This window comes from Taeniopygia guttata, chromosome 3 (assembly GCF_048771995.1).
Source record: "Taeniopygia guttata chromosome 3, bTaeGut7.mat, whole genome shotgun sequence".
NCBI classification, from domain to species: Eukaryota; Metazoa; Chordata; class Aves; order Passeriformes; family Estrildidae; genus Taeniopygia; species Taeniopygia guttata.
Window position 1 is genome coordinate 84,437,845 of NC_133027.1, and position 21,437 is coordinate 84,459,281.

General features: G+C 37.1%; 1 protein-coding gene across 8 annotated transcripts in view; it reads left to right on the forward strand.

Annotated features, from left to right (window-relative positions):
* The window catches only part of PLD5 (phospholipase D family member 5), a 172,206-nt gene that overhangs the window by 46,200 nt on the left and 104,569 nt on the right, over nt 1–21,437 (forward strand). For 4 of the 8 annotated variants that reach the window (XM_004176409.6, XM_030268568.4, XM_072927277.1 and 1 more), the window contains one exon: nt 20,003–20,139. The exons of 1 other annotated variant lie outside the window; for it this stretch is intronic. In XM_004176409.6, coding sequence (XP_004176457.6) covers nt 20,003–20,139 — 137 coding nt within the window. Of the gene's footprint in view, nt 1–20,002; nt 20,147–21,437 lie in introns of those variants that run through there. 3 more of the 8 variants (XM_072927279.1, XM_072927283.1, XM_072927281.1) reach the window with 3 other exon arrangements.

The window sequence follows — 21,437 nt, forward strand, 5'->3', positions numbered from 1 at the left end:
CATTAAATTCAGTGAAACTTGCTTTGCCACTGACATTGAGTGTATGTTTTGTCCTATTTGCTGAAACATTTACAAGCCTTTCATAATTATGCCAACTTAAGGAGCTTGAAACTTAGCCTTTAACTTTTCTTTTTCCTGGTAGAGTTGAGTATCTCTTCCTTTTGTTATAATCAGAACCTATTCAAAATGAGCAAAAACTGAATTAGTAAAATTTGTGTTATAGGCAAAATAGTGATAATAGAGAGTTGTCAGGTGGCTGTGGGGTATTGCCAAAATAATTAATCTTTTGTTATTATGTGGGAAAGAAGAGCAGGCCATATAGCCAAAGTACACAGTACCTTTGTGTATGCAGTTACTGAGACTCATTTGCATTGCTACTTGTGTTTATATATGAAATCACAAAAATCCATAGACATAAGAGCTGTTCTTATGGTGGACAAGCACTACTTTTTGTCGATAAACTTAATTTTTAAAATAGAAAGCAAGGATAAAATCAGTCTGATATCTTCATGAATCTAATGTATTTACTGTCTGGAGGCTTTTGGCACAGAACACCTGGCAGTGTGTGGCACTGGGGAGTTCCAAGGCCTCGTCCAATAATAAAGAAAAAGTGTCTCTGAAGGCTAGGACTAATATGTTAATAGCTGGATTTAGATTGATACCATTTCTTTTATAGATGTTATCAGATGTTGTTTGCATTACATCAGACAGTGTTAATTCTAGCTTTATTTTTTAATATTTGAGCCAGTTTGTTGAATTCATGATGGTGCTGTATGTATGTAGTAATTGCTGTTGTTTTTATTGAAGTCATAAACTTTAATGAACCCATACAACCCTTGCCATAAATGAAATACAAATGGTCTTAAATTTGACAGATTTATGTAAAGAAGTTTCTCTGTCTTCCTTCTCTTCCTATGTCACAAATAGAATTTACTGATCAGCCCTAAGTTTTAATTTTTTATGCAAGTATTACATCTCCTTTGTAATGGTGACTGGATAAAGGTGACAAGTGAAATTAATGTTCACTGTACAATGATGTGCAGGAAAAAAGTAATCTTAAAAATATTCTTCAGAAGAGATATGCTGGAAGCTAGGAGAAGATATTTCCATTAAAGCTTCCTGGACAGTGAGACTTCAGGCCCACAAAAAGCTTAAAACACTGATACCTAATGAACACTCTGAAATTGTAATAAATGCAAGAGAGTTCAACTAAACATTTTTTGCCAATTATCTCAATCTTAGGGCATAGAAAGAGTGTGACTTCATTGATGTGTTTAAGGCAAATGATTACAGAATTAGATCATATGGTCATTCTTCACTTGAAATGTTAGGACAGCTTCTATGTCATCACTCAGCAGTGAGAACTCTGGGTCCCTAAAGCAGGAGCAGCTGAGACCGCACTGTCACCCATGACAGCCTGTGTGCAGTGCAGTGCCCTCTCCCTTGTGCCTGCAAGAGGGTGTCCTCTAGTGCACCTGGTGATCTCTCTGATTTTGAAGGATCAATGCCTGCATTGCCTTGCTGGGGGAGGTGGAGGCTGCTTTGTGCAGCAGGCACCACTGGCCAGGGTGCCACATACTCCAGGGGCACCCCTGGGAGACAGAGTCCAGCAGGAGAGGGCTCCTCTTGCTGGGGGTCTGTCAGGGCAGGGCCTGATGACCAGACCCCATCCCACCAGCCCAGTCAGGGAGGAGGGCACCTGGGAGGCAGCCTGGTGCTCCACATTGTGCTGCAGGTGGCCCTGGCTCAGCAGTGCCCTGGGCAGGGCAGGGCTGTGGGGAGCTGGAGCCCAGCCCTGCTGGGGCAGGGACTGACATCTCTGGGAGCTGACACGGGCTCCTGGAACGTGGGCTGCTAGGAGGAGCTGTGAGGTCTGGCTGGGACCTGCAATGTTCTGTTACATTCCTTAAAGCTTTTGAATGCAAATTGTAGAAAATTCAGTGTTTGTATTTTTTGCCGTAAGTGACTGTTACTAATACTGAGCAGGCAGTGTGTCTTATAACAGTATTGCCCTGAATCTTGGAATGTTAGCCAGTCTTGGAATGTTTAGCCAGATAGAAAAAAAGTCTTGGAATGTTTAGCCAGAGTTGCTCTCCAGGAAAGGAGTACCAAGGACCTCAAGAGTAGCTGTATTGTTCAGGCTAAACATCTGACCAGCCTTGTATCCTGTCTTTGACAGAACCCTGCCAAACTGGGGAGAATATAGACCCAATCATGTGATTTCCAGTTCCTGGAGTTGGCATTTCTCTTTACGAGCTCCCATGGCTTTTCTCCATGAAGAAAACCCAATGATACCCACTTTCAAATCTGTGTAAGCTTCTATCACCTATGTGTCTCATGGCATGGGATTCTACAGCTCAGCAGTGCCTTGAGTACCCTTTTTTTGTTTGTTCATTCAAGCTTGCCAACAAAATTAATTTAATGCCCTCTAATGTTTTTATTGGAAGAGACAGTGAATAACTGTTTCATAGTCATCTTTTCCATGCTGCTTATAATTTTTTCGTTCTGTCACTTCCTCTGTTAGTCGTGTATTTTTCCAAGCTGAAGATTACAATTTTGTTTATGCTTTCTTTATAGAGAAACAGTCTATGCTTTGATTGTCTTTTTTACCTATTTCTGTACCTCTTCCAGTTCTGGGATTTTTGAAATGAGTGAACCAGAACTTTGTGATTCTTGGGGTTTGGGTCCACAAATGTATTAAAATTCACAATGTGAAGAAATTTTCTTTGGTGTTCTGCTTCCTGAATTTCTAGTAAATTCAGCTTGCCTTTTTTACCTTCAGACACTAAGTTGATGTTTCCATAAGTTTACATGCTAAATCTGGCATCTTGCTCATAGATGGTTATAGTTTAAAAATAATTTTGAGGCAAATAAAATCAGAAATGCTGTGTGCATTTTTCTGCACTATAAGTAGCACAGAGTGTTTCAATACTGGACTGGTATTTTGGAGTTAGCTGTCACTGCTGCATAGGTTTTTACATGTTATTATAGATGGAATAAATCATAATAAGAGCCATAAGAGCTGTGATCATGGACTGGGACATGCTGAAACTATTGGAAGTTTCCAGGTGTTTATTGAAAATGACAATCTAAAATGGTAGATGGAAATTGCTTATACTACTCCTCCTGTTTTGGCTCTGTCCTGTATTCTTAGGGGACTTTGATGTTGTTTTCTGACACTTTTGACAGCAGTCAAAGATTTTTGCAGAACATGCTGAAGCCTTCCAGGCTATTTGAGTGAAGGTGTTGAGGCATGCTACAAAGCCTCAACGCATCTTTATTCTCCTGTGCAAAGATATCTTTTCAGAGATGAGAGAGGGAACTTGCTGGAATTGAGGCAGAATCAGTGAGTAATAGCAAAAAGATAATAACATTGCAGAAGCAATAGCAAAATATACTGTGATGGTTAAATGAAAAGATTGGAATTTATTCCTTGGATGCCAGACAGGGGAAAACAGATAAAAGAAATTTGAGCATAGCTTCTTTATGGAAGAATTTTTTGAATATCAGATGCACCATGATCTTTGGATTTTTTTTCCTTCATTATGCTCTATGCTCCAACATCAAGGCCAGGGAGAATGAGCACAGTTACAGTAGTTCCTGTGATAGTGCTGAAGCCCTCATCCTGGCCGTCCTTGGGGATACAAGCATGTGGCTTTAGGTCTTTTGCTAGATTTGCCTGCAAGTTAATACATCATTTTCAGGGAAATTCAGCAACAAATACCAGTAGTATTTTTATAGTGGTCATATTTTCACTTTTCTAAAAGTAGTTATTTAAATTACTTGTCTTATCACTGTAGTTAGTGAGCTCCAAGTTTTGTCTTCCTTTTCTGTTCTCCACATTCCATAGACCTGACTCATTCTGATCCACAGAGCATTGTTCTGTCAGAGAGGCTGAACAGGATGGTTGGGAACCTGTAATATTACATAAGGGAACCACATTCTTGATTTTTTTGGCTGTGTGTGTACCTTGGAGAAATAAATAATAAAGATTTATAAATTTTTTTTCTTAGCAGCACTGCCTGTAACAGGCAGCCCACTACCTCCCATCTCAGTTTTAATTGCCTTGTACAACAAGCCAAGATCATTGTTCAGAAAGATGCCCTTAAATGACTTCATTATCCTAAACTGCCTTTGGAATGCCGTCATCCTAGTGAACATTAATTCTCTTTGATAGCTTTTTGCTGTTGCCCCATAGATGTTCCAGCTCTTTATAGTGATGGGGTGGGGCTATTCACTTCCCCTGTCTTACCACAGCAGAGTGGCTTGGTTTGTCTATATATTAGGTACCCTCCTTGAAGTAACCCTGTGAGCTTTATGACAGCTCAGCATGGAGGCTGGAGAGGAGACAGAGCTTGCTTTTCAGAAAGGATGCCATCCAAATAATAAGTTAAAATTTTAAACAACTGTTGGACCTCATACTGTGTTCAGTCCTGTGATTAACTAAAGTAAGAAGATGACTGCAATTTTTTTCAAATTGCTTCTTGTTTTTATATATTTTTAAAATTTTGTTAAAGTTTTTTTTTTAACCTTCAGACAGTTTCTTTTCTCTCTCAAACGTGTAGATCTTCATTTCAGTGAAAAAGGTTACCCGGGTTCTTTCTTTCAGCTTGTGATTCTTCAGAGTCTGACAGAGAACAGAGTACTGGAAAATTCTTGCATCAAGCCAAAAAACTTGAGATGCTTTTAGTCAAGTAATCATTTACAGTCTGTGAGCTCATTCTTACATAGCAAAGAGATAAATTGCCCATCTTGCCATCTACAAAGCAATTTGCAGCTACAAAACATCAGAAAGGGAATCTATTAATTTCTGCAGATACAGCAAATAGATGCAATGTCCTTGAAGGGATCTCTGGATAAGCATGAGCATATTTATTGAATTTATAAATTTCTAGGTAATTTCCTTTAGTTTGAATTATTGTGGCTTTGATGGAAACTAATTATTTTTTCCCCTCATGTTTAATAAAATCGTTTCTATGTTTCTCAGGCAGGACTGCTAAGCCTTATAATAACCTTTTGCAAACTACTTCAGTTTATTATTAATATGTAGTTGAGATAGCGAGCTTAGTTAGCTTCCAGTTTACCAATTGTTCTTTCTTTTTTTAATATAAGAATTGAGCTGAAAGCCATGCAAGAAGCAGATAGATCAGAATAACATGTATTTAAGTCTTTTCCTCTTTACTAAATAACTGTATAGAAGTTGCAGCCATGAAGGAACTAAGAAGAACAAGGGCTGAATTCTGTTTATGTTTATATTAGCACAAATTTTAAAGAAATTCTATGAACTTTTTAAGATTAATATAGCAGTACACAGTTGCAAACAGGAAGTTACTGCAACACTATTGTTCAGGTTGTTCACTTAGTAAACAGCTCAGCAGCTGAGTGCAAAGCTAATGTTTAGAAAGAAATTGAGCCTTGCAGTCCTAGCAGACGAAGGGAATTGTTTTGCCATTTGGTGTTTCCCCAAGAGGAGCAAAGTTGTCACATGAAAAACAAAATCTAGAATATTTGCATGTTGTGCAAAGTTCCCTAAAGAGTGTAGAGAATAAAGGGCCAAAAAAAGTATAAATATGTTAAAAAGTCTTAGTACCAAAGGAAAATAAAATTGCAATCTGTTCCTGGTAATATGTCATAGGGTAAACATGTAATAGGGTAATATCTAAATATTCCATGAAATGCCAGATGCTTTGAAGCATCAATTAAATTTTGATCTAGTCTTCTGTATTCAAAGTATAAATCAAGTTGATGAATTTACACCATACCTAATAGTGTTTCTTTATATATTTAGTGTAATTTCAAAATGGGATCAAGAGGTTTGTCTAGCAGAGAGCCACGTTAAACAGAAGTGCTTGAACTATGAGTGTGTACTATATGAATTTAGCAAAATGAATGTGGTAGATAATAGCCACAGTTTTGTGTCCTTGGCAAAATCTGAATTTGAGCTCAGTGACATGGATGAATTTTAGCTTGGGCATGTATCTAATTGTACATTTAGGCCCATAGGGAAAAGTGGAGTTTTCATAGACAGATAGATTAGACAGGAGAAAAGGCAAAGAATTTAAACAATGAATTGCATATTACCCCTGAAAAGGTTGTTTTGAATGAGTGACTTTTATGTGATCATAGTCTGCATTTTAATGCCCCTGAAAAAGAAAAGCTACAGTTTTATTATTTGAAGGAAATTTTATCACATTTTTATAGTGTATTTATGGCTTCTGCAATATCCAACTGTATTCTTTCTGAAGGTTGAGCTAAGCCTTGTTCCTGTTAAAGACTGGCAAAATTGTTAGAGGCTTTTTCAAAGCCAACAGCAAATTCAATACAAAAGAAATGTGGGTAGCCAAGAAAGGCAGGAGCAGGTGGGAAGTTGTTCCATCAGTATGAAAATGGAGAATGTGAGAAATGCCATAGATCATGGCTCATACTGTGACTTAAATCTGCCTTGGGGGTGTGCTAGCAAGCATGGTGGCTATTTGGTAGGTAAAGACAGCCTTTCAGAGCAGCTCCCTCCCCAGGGACTCCTTTCTGAATGTAACAAGTGTGGTGAGCTTACTGAAAAGCACGTGTCATTTTTAGTAACAGAATATTGTAGTGTGTTTGTGGACATTTCTGTCGGTAATGCATGCACATGCACGTCTTTAGGCCAAAGCTGCTACAAAATTTTGTCCTTCACTGTATATTTAGAATACATATTCCAAGCATCTCTGCTGTATATTTGGAGAGTTAGGTTGTAGTGAGGTCTGTGCATCTTCCCCATATCTCTCTACTACAAGAAAAGGGAATTTTGAGCCCAGATCATTAAGCTCTCTATGAGAAATCTGTCAGGATGTAGTCTGGACAGCACTGGTGACTTACAAAATTTATGGTAAGTGATCTGTAGCTGACCCCCTGTACTGTATTAAATATTACTGCTCACTTGACTTTCATTGCAATTACAATTTTTTGATAAAAAAATATTTGTGGGTTTCCATTGTAGCTCTTGATGTCTGGCAAGGTTTCAGTGACCAAGAAAGTTTGGGAGCTATTACATGCTTTTCATATACAATGACATTTGCCCAGAAATAAGCTCTGTAGGACATATATGTGTACATGTACATATCTATTACAAATGGCAGCAAAGATATCTATTGATTTGCATGGCTACCCATAGTTCATTCAGTGCATGTCAGTCAACAAAATGAAACTTTTGTTTAGTTTATGGGGCAAGGCTTTCTGTGTAGCTCTTTTTGTGGAAATCTCGTAATAGATTAATGTGGGAATGAATTCCTGTAATTAGAAGGTAATCTCTACATAGATGTGAACATGGAGTACCAATCAACTGATAATATGAGCATGTGTGTGGCCTTTCCTATAGCTTCTGAAGTAAGTCTGTTTTGTCTTGTTCAAAAGTTGTATATTATCTCAAAAAAAAAAAAAGAATAGTTTATTTTTAATGTGCTGTGGAAGGAGCACATATCTACTGGAGATTTTATTAATTTTTTTATAAATAGCTAGGAAACTAAGAAAAGTGATTAGAGTTACATTTCCTGTATGGAGGGAATCTGCATGTGAAGAATTGTGGGAATGACTTGCCTCAACAAGTGTGTACAAAGACACATGGTAATATATAATCTGGAAATGTTATCAGTTTATACTGAGTTTGCTGTTTTTGAGAAGTAGAGTATCTATGTACATTGCTTAAAATTATACTTGTTAAAATATTACATATTCAGAAAACAAATATGGAACAAATTTTACTTGAACCTCATAGGTTTTTTTTTTCAGACTACACAGTAAATACTATATTGATTTTTATTCATATGGAATATATGTAAGCCTTAAGCAACAAATGCAAAAATTATTAGGACTAAGGTTTTTTTTGTAAGTACAATGTGCGTGTTGCAATAGCACAGCTATTGCTTTCAGGAAATAACTTAAAATGCAAATTAATATGACAGTGTAAGATCTGCATATCTCAAATTATTTCCAAAATGCTTGAAATTAGTTAGCAGTTTGCTGCTTTCTGAGAAATTAGGAAACTTCCATATTTTGAGACCTCTTTGAACATTATTTTATGAACATTTCTGATAGTGTGAAAAAATAAATGCAGATGTCTGTGTGAATTTTATAGAACTTAAAAAAAATGTCTGCTTTCTTCAGCGGGTGCTTCTAATAAATTGTTGCTACTTCTTCTGGGTTGGGAATGAGTCTATCACCCTGAGACTGAAATTTCACAAATAAATCTCTTTACCTTTCTCTAGATGCTTTGCTGTGTTAAGGCCTGATGCTGTATTGAAAACTTAAGATGCACTTTATTTTTCCGTTTAGAAAGAGCTTGTAACGTATTGTAAGACAAACCTGTGCCCATAATTATTTTCATCAGTTGATAGCCTGCCATAAGAGGCCTTTTTCCAGAAAATTTAGTTTCTTTTCCCCTGAAGAAAGTTTGTTGTCAAAAAAGAAAGGGAGGGGAAGAAATACATGCACCAGAAAATATTGGACTTCAGAGTAGAATGAAAGGTGATAATGGTTAGTGGCACTCTTTAGCATGCAGTCATTCTTTCCTGGAACTCTGTCTGGTCCATCATGATCTGTGTTAGTGAGGTGCAATATACCTCCTCTGCTTTCAGGAGCATTGAAACTTCACTGAGGTATTTGTACCACCACCATGTCAAATTGTAGTGTGGCTGTTTTATATTCAAGGTTCATCTTCATTTCTGTCTCTAGTTTTACTTTTCTGAGATTCTCTGCTACAGAACTGAGAATAAGAAGACAGAATTTCACTGTACCTTCATTTCATGTTTTATTATACAGAATGATTAAAAATCCAGATTGGCAGTCATTAAAAACATTTGCAGTGATTGCATACTTTCAAACAATAATAAAACTAGACACACATTCAGCTAGGCCAGAATGTTTTATGGTTTTCATGGAAACAGCCATGTCCCTGGATAGATATTTTAATTAATTAATTTTTAACCAGTCCTGTATGTTGGATATCATATTTAATCTCTAAGATTGTTTTCCGATTGAATTTTCTGGTCATGGCTGTGCATGTAAATATGTATATTCATGTGCATTTGCAGTTTTCCTTCTGAATAACTTCTAAATTCATAGGTTGGCTTAAACATTATGTAATACAAAGGAGAAGTTCTTCCAGACATTTTGAAGTCAGATGTCATGATATTTGAAGGTGAGATGAGGGAAGGAGATTCTCTGCCACCTAGTAATGGGAACTGTTTTAAATAACTGGGCTCTGTTTTATCTAGTTTTTCGATTACTTGGATGGAAAGAACATTGAAGGACAAATAGAAAATATAGGAAGCCAAGTTAACATTTTTTATGTTTTCCCAGTCAGTTATGAGGTTGACAGATTGTCCTTATATATCTTGTTGAGGAGATTTTTATTTTTAAAAATTATTTTATTTATCCTATAAACAGACTAAGAAAATAAAAATAAATATTTTGACTAGCTAGTAGAACAATAGGTAATGAGACCAATTCAGTAGAATACTGTGGTAATATATTAAACAAATAAAAGAGTAGGACAAAGCCTTTTCCACAAAGGTAGCAAATAAGAAAAAGAAGCTGTGAAATAACACCTGACAAAATGCTGTAAATCAGGATACCTTGATATCTCAACATACCAGAGGGAGTCTGACCTTATTAATATGGAGACAAGGCAGCACAGGAATGGCAAACAGTGGGGAGCATTGCTGCTGGTAGAAGAGGTATCTGGTAATTCCAGTGGGAGGTGAAAAGTTAATCACAGTACAGTAGTTTTCACTCTGCTGCTGCAGGAACCTGGCTGTAGCTCTCTCTAGAAAAATAATCTCTTTGATCCTTCAAAACTAGATCCTGCTGGTGCTGATTTTTTTGTTCTCCCCTCAAGATATCCATTATCTTCTGCTGGTTCTGAAACCTGGTGTCCATGCTGTGCAGCTTTTGTCTGCACCATATGAAGGCAGAAAGGTGTAAGATGGCAGAATAGAGTGGGGCTTGTTAGTTGGAATGAGACAATGACAGCGATGGATTATTTTTTGCTGTTTGGTGAAAGGGGAAAGTATTAATGTAGTTGAAATAGTGAAAAAAGAAAACATCCAGGAACAATTTACTTTGCCCAGTTAACTTGATTCTCTTCCCTTTATCTTCTCCACCCATAATAGTGTGTGTCAACTCCACTAGGAGTAGAAAAAATACTTCTACAACAATGAGGACAGATCTGGAACAGATCTCACACGGAAGGAGTCTATGTTAGAGGGAAGTAGGAGATGGAGGTCTTAAATCCCTGCTGCTGTTTGTTTCTTGTCTTTATTTCTCCTGGTGCTTTTTTGTTTGCTTGCTTGGTATATATTTGTATGTGCTTAGAAATTTATTGTATTTGTAAATATTCAAATATTTGTTCATATCTTGAGATTCAGGGAAGCTGAAGTCAGTATGGCAGTCCCATCTTTACTCATAATATTATGTGTTACTCAGCCAGTAAAGAATTTTTAGTCAAGTAGAGTTACTTAAAATATAGTATGAACAATGTCATTTAATTCAAATACAGAATTCTGTAGGATAAAAACCATGGTATCTAAATTACCTGTTGAGTCTTTCACAGGAAAGAAACCATAGATCGGATACACTTAATCACTATAATTAACTAGTTTACCTTTATATCTCTGATTAGCTGCAGATCATAAGCCTCTGTTTTCCTTTATCTCTCTTTAAAGTAGAATATAATTCCTATTGTGAATTTCACATTGGTTGTGCTCTGTGTGACAATGGAATTAACTTCTTGGCCAGATGGCAAATCTGTTAGTTCAACATGTACTTGCAGTGTAGTTAAAAATTCAGATTGAGCTAAAATTAAATGCGTCCCTTATGAGATAATTTCTTTTCCTGAACTTGTGTTAATTTATAACAGTTAATAGAACTTTTCCTTTAAGTGTATCTTGTCAGAATGAGTGAAAGCAAACTTTAAAAAAAATTAAATTGAAATATTCTCAATTTTATGTTTATGAAAGTGGAACCAGTAATTTGTAATTTATGTAACAAAATTCATTAGTATGTCCAGGTTCAATTGCACCACCTGCCTTTGACTGCAGTATTATTGCTTTATAGGAACTTAATGTGATAATGCTGTAATTGATGGTAGATACAGTCTTAGCCTGTAATCCTTAATCGCAGGATTAAATGCTAAAATTTCATTGAAAAGCTTTAACGTAATGTATTTTGCCTTGTTAATTTGGATAAGAAGACACATGCTTCAGGTAGAGTGATGAATTTGTAATTCTACAGAACTGCACTTGAGCTCAAATTTGTGTCTAACAGCCTTCCTGATGGAGTCTGTGTGCCAGTAGCCACAAGTTTTTATTTTTAGTCTTTTTTTTTTTGGTCTTGTCTCATTTTGAAAGTATCTTAGCAAAACAAAGCTGTGGGTATGAAGCTTGAGCAGACTGTACATATGATCATTTAATGTGCCAAAAAGGACATATGCAAACACTGTGACTAAACTTTCTTCATTGCTTTAAAATTTCACTTAGTTTCTCTTAAAGCTTTATTAGTAGCACTATTATATAAAACACTTTCTTGATAGAAAGTGACCTGTAGTTGAAGCTGTGCTGTCAGCGTCTTGCATTACTTGAGTACATTACTAGAATTTTTTCTACAATTACTAATCATACAAAAGTAAATTATAGTTAATTTTGAACCTAACAGAGGCATTGCCATTTGTAAATTAGAGTATTGTAATGTAATGTAATTGTAATGTAAATTAGTGTAAATCAGCATATTCATCTGTATAGAGTCTGGTCTGCCTTTATGCTGCTACTTTGCACTGCCTACTTCTATTTCTCTTTGCGGTTTAGAAAGAGATTTATGTTGGATGTTAATGGTCATTATTACATGTTCATTTGTGTGTATAAATATATATATTTAAGAATATCTGTATATACACAGACACACACACAAATTAGTAACTGTTCTGGAACAAAAATCTACATTACAAATGGTCGCTGATTTCAGGAACTTAAGACTCTTAACATCAAAATTAAACTAGGTGATGAGAGAAGTAGGCCTACAATTCAAAGTAGGGCTTCCTAACTGCTTGTTTTGCATGCTGTAGTCTCCAGAAAGATGCATAACGGTGTAAAATTTGAAAGAGCATTTTCTCCTAGAAATTGGACCTCTAAGATTCTAGGCCAGTCTTTTTATCATTTGCTATATATCCCCCAGCCTGTTGTCCTCTGATAATTATAATTGACTTTAAATGGACTGTTCTGCAATATATTAATGGTTTGCATCTTCATGTAGTTATTAATTTCATTCTTTCTCAAAATACTGCCTTATGGGATCCAGTTCTTGATGGGAAATAATAGACCAAATGTTCGTTTGCTCAGTTATTAATTGCAGAGATTTTCTGAAGAGTTCAGTTTTTAATTATATTTGTGAAATGAAATTGTACATAAAAGATGTATTATATTAAAGTACTGTATGTAGAACACAATTTTTTGGTGCTTTTTTTGTTTGGTTTTGTACTGGTGAAGTAATAGCTGTAATCCTAGCTGTAGTAGGAGTCCTTACTTATATTTAAAGATGCATAGGTTTAAAGATGCACAAAGAGATATTGGAATATAGAAATCTTACTTGCACTGTTTTTTCATACTGAAGAAGTATTAATATTCTTCTGAACTGGCTGTTCAGGCCGGGTTCAGATTGTTCAATACCTTATTTATTTCTGTTTCTCTTTGCAGGAGACGCTAGATTTAAGTAGAGTGTTATTTTTAGGGTAGACTATGGCCTTTTCTTGACATTGCCAAATTATAATGCTGCCTTACATTATGCTGAAGGCTGAGTCGATATATCATGATGAGAAGTCAGGGCCCAATTTTGGGAAAATGGCAAATGAATACCTAAAGGCTTTTCACCCGTTCTCTTATTCCAGTTTTGGTCAACAAATTGCATCATAGGTTAGTTGGTTATGTGCTGGAAACCTTTTTTTCTTACAGATGTTACGTTCTGAATATTGATATCTTTCTGCAGTATAGAACCTTGTGTGGAGGAGGTCCAGATAAGTAACCTCCAAAGCCTTGGATTTCTTCCAAAGCAGTTTATTGGTTTTCTGTTTATAGTCATGGGCCTGTCCGTGTGTTATGTTCTTGAGCTGTTGGATCAAAGGTTTGTTCAGAGAGCAGTGAAGCCAAGGCGGCTGCTTCATTGGGTGGGGGGGAAGGCAAAGCTTTGGACTGTCTTTCCCTTGGTAGAGGCACTTATTTATGTCTTTCTCAGCCAAGTCTACCTGCATATGGATCTTCTAAAATTTTGGAGATTATTATATTATATTAATCTTTCTATATAAATCAAATACAGATTCAAAAGAAACTGGATAGACAGGAAGACTGCTGGACAGTGTGTCTTCTTGTTTGCTTGGAAAACACATGAAAGGATGTGTTTCTTGGAGAATTAGTTGGTGATTCTCTTGTTTCAGTGGGTAACTATGGGGACTAAATATTTACTGTTGATTCTGCTTTAAGCTGTCTGCATTTGGTCTTGAAAGGTAAACAAAATATGCCAGCTTGAAGTAGAGGCTAAGGATTATTTTTCCCTTGCATGCAGTTCAGGCATTATAGTGGGATGTAGAAATCTAAGTCAAGACAATGTGACATGATGTGACATGATCAGGTTGTTCTCTGCTATAACTCTTGATTCCTTCTGCAGAAAAATGGAACTGTTTAAGAATGTGGAAAATACATTCTGCAGCTCGGACTCACGGTGTGTCTAGTCCTGTAATGTGTGCCTACCAGTGGGCACTGGCATCTTTCCCATCATCTTTAGCAGAGGGCACTTCCCAGCCTGTTTTCTCTAGCATCTGATGAGGGTGTATTTTTGAAAGCTTTGTCTAATCTCTTTTTAAACTTCCTGCTGCTGTTTGCTTTCATGGCCTTTTGTGGCAACTAATTCTAGATGCTTAATATCGTAAAAAAGTACTCTATCTTTTTGAAACCTAACTCCTGAAGTTTCAATAAACATTTACGATTTCTGGAATTTTAATGCTTGGTGGATAATTCTGCCTTCACGATACCTGCTGTTAGTGTGTAGATATTGTATCCCTTGGTCTTATTTCTTCTTCTCTCCAAACTATGGACTCCTACCCTTTTTTGGTCTGTCTTCCTAAAACATCTGTTCCAGCCTGTTAATAGTTTTGGTTATTCTTTTTCCTAGTGGTTTCTCAGTTTCTGTATATGTGCAACGGCTTGGTCCTACATGCTTGTAGCTCTTTTCCTTTATTGAAATTTATCTTACTTTTGTTGATATACTCTCTAAAAAGTCAAGAACATTTTTAAATTTTAACCTGGTCTTCAATTTGTACTGCTTTGGCTTTGATTGAAAACTTAATAAGCACTTTTCATTTCTATTCCAGAATGTAGATTGTTAATGTAGACATGAGCAAAACCAGATACAAAGCAGAATCCTCTGAAGCCATTCTAAATGCAGAATCCATTCTAAAATTTCCTCCCATTGTTTCAATGAGCTTGATTTTTCAACCAGCTTTATGCCTCTCCTGTGATAATCTGGACATAGCTGCTGTGGTTTGTAAGAAAGTTTTTAATAAAGGTGAGAGTATACATTATTTTCAGCTTCTCTGGCAGGACAATAGGGCTTGTGACTAGGAAAGATAGAAATTTGACTTGATCAATATGACTTTTACATGACAAAGCTTCTTACCTTCTAGATACCTACAAATTTTCTAGAGACTGAAGCTAGAATAACTAGCTTATTGTTTCCCAACCTCTACTGTCTGAGCATAATTTTTTCTTGAATATGGGTTGCACTTTTGCTTTTTCCAGGCTTCTGATACCTCACGGAGGCTTATGAGTTTTTAGAGGTGAGTCCTAAAGGTTCTCTGTTAGTTTCAGCCACTGCCTTAAATGTCCAAGGATGAAACTAACTAGGTCCAGCCAATTTTAAAATATTTAACTTACCTTAGCAATCTGTTCCTTTTAAAGAGGATTTTAAGTGTTGATTGGCATTAATCATACTAGCTGGGAGATTCAAGGCTGCAATGAAGATTATTACTGTATGCAGATTCCAGATTATAGTAATGTTTTTCTCTAATAAACACACATGACCAAAGGTAATCTGGAATGATTGCTAATTCTTGAAGTCCAGTTTCTTGCTATCTTTGGCAGGTATATTGCAGCACCCCATGGAACCAGACTCATAAACAGCTCTTTGAGGGCTCTTGAGCAGTTACAGATGTGTTGCAGAGGAGTGCTTTTGTTGTCACATTTGTGTTCAGGTGTGTTGCAGGAAAGAGCAGACTAATGAAATGGCCAAAGATGTGAAAGCCTGCCTCTTAGAGCCTGTATTAGTGTGGTGTATAAGTATTGCCTTCTTCAGTCTGTAAATAGGTATAAAAAAAATGAAGCACAAGTTCAAAGCCTGACATGTTTTGTTATGCAGTCAGTTTTATCAGCAGATGCAGCATTGCAATTTCATGGCTTCTTTTTTGGGAGAAGACATTCTTGTACTGCATTGGAGGAAGAATAAATTCCTGATTAAAATCTCAGTCTCAAAGGAATGCCTGTTATTTGAGGAAAAAACTGAAAGCTTCAGGAGCCAGTGAAGTGTTCTTAGCAGGCTTTGAGCAATATAAGTGCAGTAAAGATGGAGGCCTTTTTCTTGCTCTTATTCTCAATTCTGCGTGGGTATCACAGGCTCTGATAAGCTTAATTGACATAGGCTATCCTTTTTCTTAATAATACACAAACAAGTCCTTCCCAGATTAAACTTTAGTCTGAATAGTACTGTACTGGATAACCATTGTGCAGCTTTTGGCTTTTCTTCTCACTCTCTCCCTAGAGGTATAACAGCATGAAAAAATTCCCATGCTTTGTTTTAGTAATGCAGCAGTGTTTTGGTGGATTTATTTTAACTTAGGTATTGTTTAAGCTAGTTGAGCCAGGTGAAAAAAACACAGTTTACTCACAGTATTTTTGATAGTCTTTGTTCCTGCAGGAGTTTCTTTCCCAATCTTCCTTAAGTCTCTCATGCAACAGAATCTCTGGGCTTGCCCATCAGTACAGTCAGACTTGTAGGGGGTCTGGCCCCAAGCCTCTTAGCACCTATAGCAGCCTTTAAATATGTAAAAGAGAGAATGAAATTCTATGTTCACAGTTTTCCATGAGAAAAGAATTGTTGCAGCATAAGAGACTTAAGTTAAGCATCAGTCAGGTGCTTAGATATGGGATGGGGTTGCCTGAAAAGACTACAGGATCTCTTTCAATTCTAGATTTTTGAGGACAGGCTAAACAAATATCTGTTGGGATTAATATTTCTACAAATTAACTAGGTATATGGACAGACGAAATGCATAAGTTTTAAAGATCCCTGTATTCTGTAATTAAGGGTTGAAGACTGAAGGCTTGAATGCTGAGGCACTTACTGGAGGAAACAGAAGGATGGTTCTGATAAGCTCAGAGGGACCCCAGCTGCCAGGGGGATGTGCAACGAGACAGCATCAAACAAGCAGTCTGCCCAAGGCCACAGACACAGGGGTTTGAAGAGCAGCCTAGCAGGTTCCTGCTAGTCTATGAGTGGTGTGAGCTCCTTGATTTTGGATTCTTTCACAATGCCTGCTATTACTTGCACATAGATGCACACAGAGGCATGCATGAATGGTATAATAGAACATGGATATGGTCTATCCTAGTCTGTTTCAATTAGGAAGAGGTTATTTGAAAATGGTCAGCATTATGGCTAAGTGTGTGAAAATAAAGACTTGTACTGTTGTGAAAAGATAGGCTTAGAAGACTTTTTTGATGTAAGGAGCTGGTTTTTATTCTTTCTTTAATAGTACAAATATGAATTTTAATGTAAATAATCTCCAAACATTAATTTATAATGTAATATATAGATTTAAAAGCAATGAAAAACCCACGACTCAGGAGGAGTAGGTTCAACCTGAACTGTGAAGCCTTTTAAAATTCTCCTTACTCTCTTTAAATTTTTTTTTAATGGCCTTTGCTTGACCCTTCAGACCTGTGTCTGTATCTGAAAATGTAGTGGTAGAATCACAAACTTGGAATTTTTGCTACATTTAATTTGCTATTTTGTGCTATCCTTTGTTCAAAGAAAAACTACTGTAGTCACAGGGGAGTTTTTGACTGTTGATTTAAAAGGTTCCCTATGCTATTTGTAACCATACTGTTAAGCTGGTACTTAAGAAAAAGGGAGATAATTCATCCATTATACTTGTCAAAGACAACTGCATAATCTAATAATATTATAATAATATATAATATAAAGGATCTGTGAAATAAGAGCAGTAAAATAGGTTTGTGTGGTTCTGTTTTTATTTTCGTGCTGGTAGAATAGCAGTGGTCTTACTAATGGTACTTAGTTTGTGCTGCCTACATGAGCAGTACTCACAAACTGCAGAGCTTGACAAGCTGAATCCATGAAAGAACAGGGATTTAAACTGCATACACTTTTCAACGACAGCACAGAAGTCAAGAAACCTTGAATATGTTCCCCAAAATAATGTGGAATGGAAATTAATGTTAGATTAGGAGGATCCATTTAGAATTATTTTGACTTCCCCTTTCTGTAGTGCTTTCAGAAATTGCTGCCGTAAGATTTCCTGGTATTTAACTTTAAGCATCTGTTGCAGCTGCCTTTTTTCCCCCCACACCCACTCCTCCTTGTGGTACTGTATTATTGTTGGTACTCTGTAGATTTTATATTGATTTGGCCTTCAAACTTTAAGCAGGCTGAGAGGTTTCTAGAGGTGTGTTGTGACTTCCAACACACCACCCTTCATTGAAGTATCTCCTGCTGTCTCTGTGAATACTGTCCCAGGCTCAACGGCTGACGCGATCCCTGCTGGCCCAGTGATCCCACTGCTGTCTATAGCTGTTGTGCAGCTTGCATGGCAGCGTAATAAGATGAGAGTTACTCCCTGGAGCAATAGCATGAAGTCTTTCACATGGTGTGGTAGCTAGGATGCTTGTGCTTCAAATTTATCCAGAGTAACTTAAAATTAGTCCCAGTGTGTAAAATGGCAACAGTTAGCCTGATTTGGGAGGGAAAAGAGCGCTGTGTTTGCGAGCCCTGCTGGGTCACATCCCCTGCTCCTGGGGACTAGAAAACGAGCTCAGACCCGTTTTGGTTTGCTGGTTATGGGAGTAGCTTTGCTGCCTTGCTGCCATGGTGATACATTCAGCATCAAAGAGTTTCTGTGAATACATTTGCAGTACTGCAAAAATAATGCAGTACTGCATGAGACAATGGTCATCCTAGCGGCAGTCTGAATGTCCTGATGAAGAAATGGCATACAGCAGTGTCCCAGACCTGAATACCTATTTTTCTTCAGCACTTCTTACTTTTTCTTGCTAGTAGTGTGAGGCAATGAGAGTGTTTAACAATTTTCTCTTAAGTCCCACTGTGCAGCCTTAGTTCTGGACACCCAGGTGCAGTAACTTACAACTTTTTTCAAATGTTGTCATGAGTCCACCTAGCAGCAGGGAAAAAAAAAAAAAACTTTCCAAATTTATTTTTTTCATGGGTTGGCTTTGTTATGGCTGAAGAACATTTTCTTATGCTGCATTCTGGTAATTTTTTAGTTAATATAATATAAATACTGATTTAAACATATATTTGAAATGTATAAAATTGTCTACTATGCATTATATTTAAAATAGGCTTATAACCTGAACCATAGATTTGGTGTTACTGTTAAAGGCTACATTTGTCACTAAATTTCAGATGAGTTTTTCCTGTTTGTCTGAAGAAATTGTTTGCTGTGTTTTGTATTTTCACAGACTGAAATAAAATTTTTATATCTGATTTATTCTGAAAGAAACACGGGAATGTTTCTCCTGAGAAGTGCACTAGTTGGGAAGTATTGGATTTTTTTTTAATTAAAAAAAAAAGTTTGATCTTTTCTTTAGGTGTATGGGAAAATGTTCTTATTACTCTGAAACTTAAACAAAATATCAGGAACAGTGGAAATACTGTGAAATTTGCTATCGGCTGCAAGCATGATGTTGTTTCCTTTCCTTTACATTTTTTATGCTTTCCCACTTTCCCATTCCTTTATGAGGCCTTTTCCTCCATGTGACAAAGTAATTATAGAGCAATAATGAAAATTAAGAAAATTACTATCGCTACAGGAGTTAGACATTGATGTTTTTATATGGATGCGGTCTTGTTTAAATTTACTTCAGTAGGAAAATGCACAGTATTTGAACATTTGGTTTCAGAATAGAATGTACTGTACGTTTATGCAGTTATGTAAATTGCATGTCAAGCAACGGTCTTAGGAGGTTTTACATTTATCTAGGGCAGTACCAGGTGCATCTGATTTGTTACTGCAAGATTTCATAAGGTAGTGCTATGCCATGTTTTAATATTTAATCCGAGATATGGAAGGCATTACCTGTCATACTGAGCAACAGTTTCCCATTGTTTCCTTGAATCCCATTTATCATCTGTTAATTTGTGTTCATTATATTATAGATATTGAGGGGCAAGGACTTCCCAAAGTGTCTGAGTGGCTATGACAGTCATAGTGACAATGGCAGGTACTTTTTCTAGCAGTAGAAAAAAAAAAAGACTTTGTTCTTCAGTCTTCTTGCATTGACATGTTTTGTTTCAACCAAATACAACAAAACTTGGTTTCAAAGTGTGTACTTTACCTGTGAGCCGCAATCAGAAAATACGTAGTTAATGTAGGAATCATTATTTTAATGCATAATGCTTTCCTTGGGGTACAAACAGAAAGCAGTTTAAATTATGAATATTATTTGTGAGATGAATCATTAAGCAGTGTCTCAGAGATTTAAAATACATCTCAAGGTGATACATGAAAGACAGTTTTGAGAGTGTTTACATCTTGAGGTGTGTTTCGTGTTGACAGCTATTGCAGTTATGTCTTCAAAGAAATTTAGATTTTATGTAAAAGTTTCAGAGTCTCAAGTCACTGACAAGAATGTGTTCATGCCATTAAAACTTTTTTAATCTTAATCTCTTTCAGTCCCAGCAAAGATGCATTGTGATCTTTGCACTGGTATGCTGCTTTGCAATTCTGGTTGCACTGATATTTTCGGCAGTGGATATTATGGGAGAAGATGAGGATGGACTCTCAGAAAAGAACTGTCAAAATAACTGTCGGTAAGAGGTAACAAACAAAACTTCTCTTTTGGGGTGGAAAGGAACATGTGTATATTATATAAGGGCATGAAGTAATTGCCATGGTCCTGTGGTGTCATTGGGAAGAGCAACTAACACAGGAAGAAATGGTTTCTCAGTTTGAATTTCTGGTTTTGGAGGTTAGTTTAACTAAGTAAAGCACATTTTTTGAACTTATTTTTGATGGTGTGTTTTGAGCAAGGTCCTTGTGCTAGATCAATGATTTTGTAAGCCTCAGCCAAAGCCCATTAAGTTTCAGTAATTGAGTACTGATGTGGATCACATAGTTTCCAATTCTTTCATGTCTATTTCTCATCAAGACCACTCCTTCCCTTCCCTTCCCTTCCCTTCCCTTCCCTTCCCTTCCCTTCCCTTCCCTTCCCTTCCCTTCCCTTCCCTTCCCTTCCCTTCCCTTCCCTTCCCTTCCCTTCCCTTCCCTTCCCTTCCCTTCCCTTCCCTTCCCTTCCCTTCCCTTCCCTTCCCTTCCCTTCCCTTCCCTTCCCTTCCCTTCCCTTCCCTTCCCTTCCCTTCCCTTCCCTTCCCTTCCCTTCCCTTCCCTTCCCTTCCCTTCCCTTCCCTTCCCTTCCCTTCCCTTCCCTTCCCTTCCCTTCCCTTCCCTTCCCTTCCCTTCCCTTCCCTTCCCAATAATGCATTTTGATCCAAGATTGCTGTCCCTTCTGTGTAGGGGGAGCTTTTCTATTTCCTGTTTGATGCATTCCTGTTATAGACACAGTGGCTTACCAGTGAACTGTAAAGGAAATTAGTGATATGATCAGAAAGATGAGTGTTGACAGTGTTGAATTAAGATTTGCCTCAGACACCTGCCATGGTTGTATATGTGTTTTAACTTTTGGTTCTGTTAGTTTTAAGTAGGTGATTAGTTTTTTGGGCCTTTCATTTCTGGACTGTGAATCTCATTTCGTGGCTCCTCACTGTCAGCTTCCCATTAATCAGTTCATTAGTGATGACAAGTGCTTTTCTTGGGTCATATTGTCCCAGGGCCTCTTCTGTCCACCGAGAAGAGGTGGCTTCATTCCTAGTTGTATTCTGTTTGAGTTTTTATCAAGACTTTTGATTTTATACAGAGTACCCTCTCTGATCCACTGTGTGAAAAAAACCCATTGTTGTTAAATAATTTCACAGAAATCCTTTCTAATCTTAAAATGGAATTGCTGGAGTGGGAGGGACCTCTGGGCATCCTCCAGTCTATGACCCCGCTCCAAACAGTCAGCTCCAGCAGGTTGCTCAGGCATGTGCACAGTCGTGCTCTGTGTAGCTCC